This window comes from Triturus cristatus, chromosome 7, assembly GCF_964204655.1.
Source record: "Triturus cristatus chromosome 7, aTriCri1.1, whole genome shotgun sequence".
Lineage (NCBI taxonomy): Eukaryota > Metazoa > Chordata > Amphibia > Caudata > Salamandridae > Triturus > Triturus cristatus.
In genome coordinates, this window is record NC_140590.1 from 1,620,572,904 (window position 1) to 1,620,585,108 (window position 12,205).

The following is a 12,205-nucleotide window of genomic DNA, read 5'->3' on the forward strand; positions in this document are numbered from 1 at the left end:
AGTCTTCGCACCCTCTTTTCGATCATACAGCAGGTGGCCCCGCAGCTGCCCTTGGCGGCTGTATTCTTGGATGCCACCAAGGCGTTCGACTCTGTAGAGTGGGAATACTTACATACTGTTCTGCGTAATATGGGATTCCCGGTGGGTTTCTCGGCTTGGATTAAACTGATCTATGCTGCTCCGGCGGCCAGGGTGCAAATTAACTGATACACGTCTGAGCCCTTCCTGCTAACGCGCGGCACTAGGCAGGGCTGCCCGTTGTCACCGCTGCTGTTCGCCCTGGTGATGGAACCACTAGCGGCGAAGGTGCGCCAATACCACCAGGAGAAGGCACTGCGATGCCTGCTGCGCCCCATCTTGATTTCGCTATACGCGGATGATGTCACCCTATATGTTAAAGACCCGAAACATAACATTAACCCACTTTTGCGGGAGTTTGTTCGATTTGGAGGGATGTCTGGCATACAAATCAACTGGGCGAAATCTCAGATACTTCCGCTCACTCCCGCTGTGGTTCCCTTTGTGCTTGACTTCCCGCTGGAGTGGTGTACTGACACTGTCCGGTACCTTGGTGTGAATGCCGCTCTGGCCCGAGAGGAGGTCATCCGAGATAATTATGGGCGCGCTATGGACACGCTCTCTGACACAATTACTCGATGGATTGCCATGCCGCCCTCCATTGCTGACAGGATCTCGTTGGTCAAGATGGTGGTATTACCTAAGTTCCTCTATTACTTCTTGAACATACCCTACTTCCCGGGCCGACCCTTATTCTCTGCGCTGCAGACTGAACTTTTGCGCCTCGTGTGGGGTGGCAAGCAGCCACGGATCAAATGGGAAACGTTGGCAAGCCCGTATGCGGCGGGAGGACTCGAACTGCCGAACTTTGAACTATACTACATGTGCGCCCAGGCACACTATGCGCATTATTGGTTTAACGGTCCGAAGTACACAGCTCATATGGCTGTGGAGTACTGGCTGGCTGACCCTGTCCCGCTGGCGGGAGCGCTCCTGCAGCACGCTCCGAGGCGAATACAGGACCCCACAACCATAGACTGCACGATACAGGCGTGGGGGTGGATTGCGCGCAAAATGCAGGCCCCAATGATCTACTCTCCCTGGATGCCGTTGGCGTTTCACCCCCAACTGTCCCTCCTGCGGAAGGGCATCTTCCACAAATTCCAACGACGGCGGGGAATCAGTACGTGGGGAGATATCTACCCAAACGGGTCATTTGCTACCCTCCAGCAGCTGTGCCCGGAACCCCCCCCCTGATGCTATGGAAATATTTTTGTATGCCCGCCTGCGAGAGGGGATGCGTGCCTGCACCCCGGAATATCCGCGGGAACCCCAGATGCATATACTGATGGGAGCGCAGACTCCGTCCCACTTGGTCTCCACCCTCTATAGATCATTATACGCTGAAATTGGGGCATCGCAGAGCGCTGCGCGAGCTAGATGGTCTCAGGACTTGGGACAAGAAATCTCGGACCGGGAGTGGTTCTATTGCTGTACGCAGATAGAGAAGGTGTCTGCTAGCAGCCGACTGCACATCACGCACTTTAAATATGTGCAGAGATACTACTATACGCCTGCCCGTTTAAGGCGGTTTGGGTTGCGGGCCGATGCCAGGTGCGACAGGTGTCGGGCGGACGAAGCAGACATGCTGCACTTGGCCTGGAGTTGCCCGGCCCTTCAGGAATATTGGGAGCAAGTCTTTGACGCAGTTGGGAAAATGCTGGGTTGCCCGATACCGCCATCTCCACCGATGGGTGTCCTGGGTTATACCGAGAAGCTCCCTGTCGCACACAGGAGGTTTGCCTCTCTCTGTTTCCTCCTTGCCAAGTGGGGGGTGGCCTGCAGGTGGGGTAGAGGGAGGGCGCCGAAATTCAAAGATTGGATTAAGACAATGATTCTTTGGCAGGATCAGCTTGCCCTGTACTCTGATCTCCTGCCGCAGGCTTCCCGGCTCCGGGATATACGGGGGCCCTTGAAGACCTACTGGCTGTTGAACCCACAGCTACCGGACGAAGCTGCCCCCCCTCCACATCCAGATAAGATTGAGCTTTAGCATTTTGGATGCTCCTTGTGTTGGCGCGTAGTGTTATCCTTCTTGATCACTCTCACCGTGAGGCTAGTGAGGCGGGGTATAGTTACGTTGTTCTGTAAGGTTGTTAGAGGTGCAGAACCTTTGTGCTATTAAACTACATATTTGTATTCTCCGTGACGCGGCCGGCCCTTGTTGGGTTGTAGGCGAATCGCTGTGTACACCACCACCTTTCACTTCTCATAGCACGCTGCCGGCCACTTGTGGTTGTAGGCATTCAGCTGTGTACTGATATTATATGCTGAATAAAGGTTTTGGAAAAATAAAAAAAAATTAAAAAAATTTAAAAAAGATGCTCATTTGAGAAGAGGTGCAAAGTAGGGTACTGAAAAACAGATGTATTTGCCCATGGTCACACAAGTAGGTCAAAACTAGCCAGGATTGTGTCTCACTGGTATCCTATACCACAATTTAACTCTTCCAGGCATTCTGGATTATGGTATAGTTTGCAGGTGGCATCTAGCTTCATGGAAAGCGCTGACCAGATTACTCTTTCCAGATTTCCAGGGCTGCCCAGTTTTTTTTCTAGTGTTTGCATAATTTCCCTCGAGTGGCGGTAAGATAGCGATAAGGGCATGGATGTATTCAGATGCCAAAAGAACGAAGAAAATAGGGCTACCAGTTTAACAAAAAGTTCAATATTCTTCTAAATGCAGACCGCATGAGCCTCTCTAAATCAGGAAGGATACAAATCATGTTAAATTGTGGAGATTTGAAATGATTTATGGGTTCTTTCCAGAGACTACTTTATAAACTTCTTCCTAGAGAAAAGTCATATTCTTGGAATAGGTGATTTGTATCAGATATCTTCCAAATACAAGGAAGCTGTTCAGTGTTGGTATATTTTTATTGTTCAATCAACACAATTTCACAATTTAATTCTCCATTTTATTGTATTATTATTCCATTTAGAAATATAAACTTTTTTTGTAGTATGCTAAACAGCTCTAACTTGTCCCGATTGTCTTCCACACAATAATTGGTAATATGGCCAGCTTGTTAGGTCGAACCTAGCACCAGCAGAGGACCATCTCAACATGAGCACAGCACCCACTCAACATCAGCACAGCACCCCCTCAACATCAGCACAGCACCATCTCAGCTTCAGCACAGCACCCCCTCAGCATCAGTGCACCACCACCAGAGCAGCCCCACCGTAGCAGCAATTCAGCCCCAACGCGGCCCCATTTAGGCATCAGCGCTGCACCACCTCAGCATCAGTACGTCACCTCAGCACAGCACCAACTCAGCTTCACTCAGCACCACCACCTCAGCATGACTCAGTACCATCTCAGCACCCCCTAAGTATCACTCGGCATCACCTCCGCATCAGCACACCACCACCTCAGCACCACTCAGCACACCCTCAATCAGTCATCGGAATCTGGCATCTGTTCATTCTCCCATAGTGTCCGTCTACTGCTCATGTAGTAATTCAGGTACTATTTCTCAACTTCTGGCCTCCTGTTGTTTATTACCCCCATAACAAAACTGTAACAAACAAGCATTTGAACAGGCAGGAAAATGTTGGGAGCATTGCTAGGAAAAAAATCTAAAAGAAATATTTTAAGTTAATATTTTTTTAATAGGGTCATTCAGTTATACAGAATGTCTTCTTGGTTATATATGATATCAAAAATGCTTACAATACTTTTTTATTATAACTTAACATGCTGCACCGCAGCCATACGAGCCTCGAGGTCGCGTCCACATCCTGCGATTCTGGGCAAATCACTTAATCTCCCCGTGCCTGAATGTGTAATATAAATACGGTGCTATGTAAAGCGCTCCAATACCTTCGGGTCGAGTTCGCGCTATATAAATATGCAAAAAAAAAAAACAGAGCTTAAATAAGTGGCAAAGCCAATAGCCCTGGCTAAATACTTTTAGATCCTGAAGACGAGACCCACCTATTGGCTATGCCAATGCTTGTTCTTATTTTCACCAATGCCTACAACAGAAATAAACCGCAAAAATGTCCTGTTGACTCCCGTATTTAAACAGTTGTGCTGTGATCTTGACGTGGTTTAAAGGCAGGTTTTGCCCACTATGTAAAAAGCCCCTTTCTAAAACAGTTTCGCTTTCGAATTCAGGTGAATGAATGTCACTGGATCTGCTGATGTAGCACAGATAACAGTAACAAATAGGCCTTACCCTGTACCTACATTCAACAAACCAGTGGAAGTTTTGGACGTGCCACGGCTTCTGCTGCGATTTACCAAATAAGATCCACATCGTGATAGGTATGTTTCGGTTGTGGGGGCTCTGTCTTACTTGCCCACAGTATTATTATAGGAACGTAGGAACGTAGTGAGAATAAACGTACGGCACGTCAAGTCGAACTGTATATAAACATATCGGCCATCTTGGAATGGTGTACAATCTCTCGATGCGAAGTGACAGCGGATTATGACTGTGTTTTGTTATTACTCATGTGTTACAGTTCTAATGCTTAACAGATGATAATTTGAAAATTACCTTTGTGTGTCTCAAAATACTATACGCTACTTTTTTTTTAAAATTAATTTGTTTAATCCGACCACGTTTTATTTCAACATTTTATACTCTCAGTGAATTATTTCACAGATTTCATTGTGACCAGCGGATAGTAGCATAATTGTACGGTTGCTTAAGGAAAGGCACTAGCACGATAGTCCGGCTTTCTACTACCATGACAGACCGTGACAGGGTTTGCCTCGAAAGCTCAGCAGTGACTGTGTAATTGTACAATTCATCCCATTTGGAAGAGCTCGCTGTATTGTCAGTGCTCTCCAGTGCCTTATCTTTGGTCCGAACATGGCTCCCGGGCTGCAGCTCCTTTTCGCCTCTGTGGCCCAGGAGATCACGGTGCCTCAGGACGCCTTAATATGCTTCGTGCACTGGGAGTTGGTGTCGCAGGGCTATGGGTGTTTGGGGGCCGGGGACAAGGTGAGTGGTCCATTCGCCACCGGCTGTGTTAGCGCTTCCACTTTTGGGAGTTTGCAGCCCCTTATGTAGTATGTGACCCTCGAACTGGTAGAAATATAATTAGCTTTATAGGACTGTTACCATTCAGAAACCTTTGGAGTGCCCCCATCGTACATTTACGCTCTTTCCATAGGCATAGATGGCAGGTTTTCACTTTGTTTATGTGTGACATAACGTTTTCAAGGTTTCAGTGTGCTTTTGCGAGACATTCCTATAGATTGTGTGTGACCTTCTTAGTGTCATTGTTTCGAGTTAAAACTAGTAGGGAAAATAATGAAATTAGATAAATATAAGAAAGTTCCACATTCGGTAGATCTTGGAACTACTGACACACCCTTCCTGAAGTTCATAGCAGTAGGATTGTTCCCTTTATTCGTCCATGGCATGCAGGCATCATGCCCTTTCCAGGAATTAGTCTTCCCTAACAGCAGGGACCAATTTCTCCTAAACATACGCAGTGGGCATTTTAGGGCATTCATTCGGGACCACTTGTTTATTTCTTTAAGAGTGCTTTTCCCGAATACTCCTGTTTTTACTCGCACCGTTCTCAGTGGCTAACAATATACAAACCTATAACTTATGTTGACAACACATACGATTTTGTAACAAAAATATGTGTTTAGGTCCACTTCTGTTCCTGGAGGGTGTTCACTTGCTGTGGCTAATTACACTGAGGGCGCTGAAGCATATCTTGGCAGAGTTGGAGAACACAGAGGGCGCAGGTGACTCGCATTTCTGGGAGGCAACCCAAGCGGATACATTACAAAAACACGCCAGAGCTTGTATCGATCAATGCACCTAGGAGACATGTTGCGAAACGATTCGTCTAATCGGACCCGTTTTTCATGTCAAGTCAAACTCGTTTTACATGTCATGAGTTTTATACTGAAAATGATTCAGTTCCACAGTCACATTTTGTTTGAGATTGCCGTTGTTTAAATACTCATTTACAACTTCGTTATCCAGTTTGAAAAGCATGCACTGCTGCCTGCATTTAGAAAAGGAACGACTATTTCCTCGTTGAAAGCCATATGCTTTAATTTGCACCACAAATACAAAGTGAACAAAGACAACAAGCGTACCCTGGTTTGCGCCCAGCACAGCCAAGATGGCTCTAACAGAAGCCAGAAAACCCACCGATTTCCTACTGTTTCACAAAACAAGAACAGTGAGTGGTAGACCAGCTTTTGTTGTGCGAGGCTGACAGAAAGGTTTCACATTACTGCCTTCTGATGACATCGCAATCCCCTTTCAGCCACAGGCGTGGACTTTCCAGCTCTCACTAAAACAAGCAAGATAAGCTACACCAGCTGCTTCAAAAGGAACATTTTTAGGTTAAAAAATATCCAGCAAGTAAACATGAAGCTAGATGCATGAGGGTGCTGCTCACAGTCTAAATTTAACTAGCATACCTTTTGAGTGTCACAGAAAACAAACGCATAGTGGATGTCGACGCGCCTGGCTTAAAGCTCAAGGCAAAAGGAAGCGTTTAAGCAACAGCAGTTTGTATTTGTGTCCTAGAAGACTGGACACCCACAAAGCGGGCAATGACACCCAGCGTACACAGTGAACAAGTAAATACTTGAAAACTTCTCACCACAATATACTCTCTCAAAACGGGGCTATTCCTCATATTATCATATCCCAAAACACACGGGCATCTTGAAGATTTCAAAACAGTTTGAAAGGTCAGTGCAACAATAACAGAATGCACATGAATTACTCTGCACAGTGCTATAGACAAATATGGACTGTGCGCTGCCTGCCGTATGGATTGGCTCCTTCACGGACTCTTGGTGACTTCCTTTCTGGGCTTGCACATTTTACTTCATGTTAGAAATGGGGGCCTCTAGTTGGCAGAGGTAGGTACCTTTGTCCAAGTAGGGACCCTTCATCCTAGTCAGGGTAATGGGGGATACACTTCTAAAATAACCCCAGCTCACCCCTTTGATAGCTTGGCACGAGCAGATAGGCTTATCTCAGTGTTTAAAGCATTTATGCACACATACAGTAATACAGTGGAAACACTACAAATGGACACCACACCAGTCTAGAAAAATAGGTAATCTTTATCCAAACCAAACATTACCAAAAAAACAAAAATCTTAGTTTTTTTAGCTCCCAACAGCAGGAACAACCTGCAGAGGCCCAACACAGAAACAGGGACCTCTTGGCAGGTCAGAACTCCCAGCAAGGAAGTTCAGGGGAGCTGGTGATGAAGTCTTTGTGTCCCTGAGAATTCAGAACAGGAGGCAAGCTCTACTTAAAGCCCTTGGAGATCGTCTTCAAGCAGGATAAACCGCACACAGCAAAGTCTTTGTCCTCTCCTCGGCAAAAACAGCCTCTGCAGGCCAACCCCAGACAGCACACAGCAAAGGGGCAGTATTTCTCCTTTAGCTTTCCCAGCTCTTCTCCTTGGCAGAGGTTCCTCTTGAGTCGAGAAGTCATCTAAAGTTCTGGGCCCCAATATTTATACAGCATTTTTCTCTGGTCTCATGTGGCAGGGAGGCTCTGTGCTTAGTCAAAACTAGTTCTGTCCTCTCTGGTCCAACATCTCGGCAGGAGATGGAGACAGCATTTTGTAAGGCAGACCAGGCCCATTTAGGTGCAAGGAAATCTCCTCCCCCTACTCTAAATGCTGCCTAGGTCTATTCAGCCCAGCCCTGACTCATCCAGGAAAGCCAGGACACACCTCAACCCCCCCAGTGGCTGTCTACAGTGAATGCACATCCCCAGCCCCTGTCACTCCAGGGCCATACAGTCAATCCACAAACTAGCTGAGATATACAGGATGGCTAAACAAGAAAATACCCACTTTTGAAAAGTGGTATTTTCAAACACACATAAAAATCATCTTTACTAAAAGATGCATTTTTATATTCCGAGTTCAGACATACTGAACTCCATCTTTCCATCGTGTCCCAATGGGATGTTATACTTTTAAGATGTTAGAATGGGAGTTTACTTATATCTTATGGGACAGATAGCCTTTCAGTAGTGAAAATACACTGCATTTCACTATCAGGACATGTCATGCACATGAGTACATGTCCTACCAAGTGTGTGTGTGTGTGTGTGTATATATATATATATATATATATATATCTATCTCAACCACCAACTCCAATCTTCCACAAAAGAAAGGACACCGACACCAGCGACCATTACTGGATTCACAGATTTAATAGTATCACTCCATTGCTACGCGTTTCGGCATCACCTGCCTTAATCATATATACACCCACCTACCCACAGGGGTACTTAGGGCTACCTTAGTGGTGATCGCATGTAATAATAGGGAGGGTTAGGGCCTGGCAAGTGGGTGCACTTGCCAGGTCGACATGGCAGTAGAGATTGCACACAGACACTGCAGTGGCAGGTCTGAGACCTCTTTGAAAGGCTGCTTGTGAGAGTGGCACAATCAGTGCTGAAGGCCCACTAGCAGCCAGCACTTGACTTACAGGCCCTGGGCACACACAGTGCACTGTACTAGGGACTTGGTAGTAAGTCAAATAAGGCAATCATGGAAACGCCAATCCATATTAACAATTTACCTGGGGAGCAGTTGCACTTTGGCACCGATCAGCAGTAGCACAGTTCCCAAGGCATCTAGGCCAGCAAAAACAAATTCAGCACACAGGAAAAATACAGGAGGCAGAGGAAAAAGAGAGTGGAAAACCACGCCGAGGATGCCAGGTCTAACACTTCAAAAAATCAAAGGGGGGAGAATGGATCACTAATTTAGTGGTCCATTCTCCCCCTTTTGATTTTTTTGATTAATAATTTGAATCCAAATGGACCATTGCTTCTTTTTCTCCCCCACCCTGATCAAATAGGTCTAACACTTAACCATCGGCAGGATAAATACACTCACGGGCACATCACACAAGCATGTGTAAATGCACACAAAACACACAGGCAGTCCGATGACACCCAATTGCGCACTAGCACTGCTATATCACACAACGGTGTGTGTGTGTGTGATCACACACAAACATACACAAAGTAATCACACACACATTTGAACACAGGCACAAATGAGACCTCTGCAACCTCACAAACCTACAGCTACATTTTTATTTTGTTTTATTTATTTTTGGAGTTTTGTATAGCGCAAACAGGACCCAAAATAGAGTATGAGAGCGCTTCACAGTAATGAGTAAATCAAATTCAAGACAGTTTAGTAGGGTCCTAGACAGAAAGAGATCAGGCATATGTGAAGAATGGATAGGTACAGTTCGATAAATACATGCTAAGTAGACATAGGTACTTAGTTCGGTGCATTAAAGCAAGTTTAAGTACAAACAAAACTTATTTGTCAAGGCAGTCCACACAAGGAATCCTAGAGAGGAGTTTAGAATAGCGAGTAGGTAAGATGTAAGCAGGGATGTAATCGAAGGATGGAACATCCTGAGGAAACAGATTTAGTGATTGAATAAGTTGGAAGAGTCACTCTAAGAGAGGGGTAAGTCGAAAGGATATCTGTTGAAGTTTAATGAGTCAAGGTGGGTGAGGAATGCTAAGGATTTAAGGGAGAAATTTGCTCATCAGATAGGTTTTAGCTTCTGTTTTGAATGTTCTCGTTGGAGAAATTCTGATGCTCGGGAGGGAAAGAGTTCTAAATTCTTGATCCAGCTCCGGAGAATGCTCTATCATATGTTTTTTTTTCTTGCTGAAGCAAGAGGGTTTTAGGAGCAGTTTGTTGGAGCTCCTAGTGAGTCTGTTTCCACTCGATAACGTAAGTTTCTGGGCTAGGTATAGGGGGGTTTGTAGTGTAAGGCTTTGTGTGATGCATGCCATCTTTAGATGAATTCTCGCTTCGTAGGGCAGCCAGTTGAGTGCTTTCAGGTGTGGCGAGATGTGGTCAAATTTTTATAGATCCTGTTAAAGAGTCTTGCGGCTGCGTGGAGGCAAGCTTTTAAAGGGGCTGTTGGGATCTTGGGAAGACCCGATAACGTTGTGCATCCGTATTCCAGCCTTAAGATGACTATATCGCCAAATAAATGTAGGTGATGTGGGAATGCCCAGCAATCAGTAGTTTTTGGGGAGAGGTTTATCCAAGTATAGGTCTCTCCCTGGGTCAGCAGCTTATTTTTGACCCGTGTTTACCCCTACAAGGGGTGAAACCACCATACCTGCTCATGCATCTACCTATCCCACTTTGTTCTGTGGTTTGCTGATTGTTCATTGTCTAATTGCTTAACTTTGCCATGCCAAATATCTACTGGTGTGGGCCTCGAGGATGAAAGAACATGAATTTGTAAGAAATGTGTCTATCGTAAAAACGGTTGTTAAAGCAAATCCTTTTTTTAGGTCTCGCCTGGCGTTAGCAGCGTGCATGCGGTGCTCTCGCCATGGCGAATGCCTTTTGGAATCGAAACTGATTCCAAAGCGTGCACGCGGGGAGACAGAAGATGTGCACGCAGGGACTGGATGCTTTACTGGCGGCATGACACTCTGGGGACTTTATTTTTCCACCGCCAGTAAAGCCAGTCCCCGCGTGCACATCTTCTGTCCACCCTGTAAAGAGCCGATCACGTCCCATGACATCGCGCATTGTGAGCGTGGGCCACGCTTGTTTTCTTTGTATTTTTTGTGACTCGTGCTTCCATTGAATAGTTACAAATAACCAGTGCACGAGCTTGCAAAGGCCAGCTTGGTTTTTCCAATGATTGTTTTCCCTGCAGTCTGTGATTTGCAGTTGTGTTTGTACCACGAACAAATCAAGGCTTCCGGCTCCAGAATGCAAAGTAAAAAAACTGAAAGAGAGATCTCTGGGTGTGTTGTTTATACCGACACCCACAGAGGGGTTCACAATGAAATGGGACCGGGCTCACATATTGTTCTAAGCCACATCACTCGCCATGCCCAGTTTTTTGTGGGTCGTGTCTACACTTGTCCAGGGAGAGAGTCTCACCCTGCAAATACACACATGAGTCTCTGAAAATACAATTTAGTTGTATACCTAATGACTACGTCAGACACAAATAAATTGGGTGCCACCATTTAAGTGATGACAGTGTGCATGGTGCATTCCCTTGTGTCTCTGGTTAACAGCACTTCCTGCTGCGACACCTTCAGATCAACACTTCATCCGCCGCCAGCTTTACCGTTAGCGTCCGCGGTAACTAAGACCATTGTCCTGTGCCGTCTTCACAAGTTGTTGACTACGAATCTTTGCTCTTTATGCGGATGTAGTTCCAAGGGACCTGGAGAGCCGGTGCCAGCCGGCGCAGGCTGGGCCTAAGGCGGGATCAGTCAGTGTTAACCCCGAGTCCAAGGTCAGCGGGTGGGGTACTGGACGAGGTGTTAGAAGAGGTGATTTCCATTGTAATTCCGTATGCAGAGCTATTAATTCATCTTCCGGGTAAACAGGCCTTTCTTCCTGGGGAGTAGAGTCAATTGACACACGCACACATCGCGACAGTGTGGCATTTTAGGGCCCTTTGCACACTTGCTCAAATAATTTGCCCCATTAAGTGCATAACTTGAAAAATCTCTTTGGATTTATGGAACTGTGACAAGTACATCCATTTTGTACGTGAAAACACCTCTCTTCAAAGATTTAAAGAAAGAAGTCCTTTTCTTCTGGTTATAGTCACGCCTGCAATCTAGAACACTCGCTTGAAACGTACTAAACTCATGGTCTCTTGTCAGTATTTTCAAAACACATCTTCAGATTCAGTCAACCCCTTCCCTATAGAGACGGTGAATCGTTCCACTATGTTGCCCTTAGATAGCCCACCTTTTTCACCCCCCGATTTCTGTTCACAAGAAATTGTGTGTAGGGGAGATGACTTAACTGTAATCCAACCTGCTGTTTTGGACTTTCCACCTGTTCACCAGTCGGCTGGTCTATCCAGCTCCCCCCATCTTAAAATGGTTTCTTGGAACATCGCTGGGTTACGGAATAAAATAGCAGTGGAGGAATGGTCTGCTTGGGCTATCACCCACGATATTCTTGTTTTTCAAGAAACGTGGGCGGTGGACCCTATATATTTTCCTGGTTATGTCAATTTTTACAAAGGGGCTATTGGTGGGTTAAGGGGTCGCCCTTCCGGCGGTCTCTGTATCTGGGTTAGACAAAGTTTAATGTATAGTATCACCGAGCTACCACTCGATAGCTCAGAT

General features: G+C 45.9%; 1 protein-coding gene across 1 annotated transcript in view; it reads left to right on the forward strand.

Annotated features, from left to right (window-relative positions):
• Positions 1 to 4,775: 4,775 nt before the first annotated feature.
• PSMF1 (proteasome inhibitor subunit 1) overlaps positions 4,776 to 12,205 on the forward strand; it is a 54,000-nt gene continuing 46,570 nt past the window's right edge. Inside the window, exon 1 of the mRNA XM_085619567.1 lies at positions 4,776 to 5,035. Within this exon, the coding sequence (XP_085475693.1) occupies positions 4,904 to 5,035 (132 nt within the window). The 5' untranslated portion in view covers positions 4,776 to 4,903. The remainder of the gene's footprint in view (positions 5,036 to 12,205) is intronic.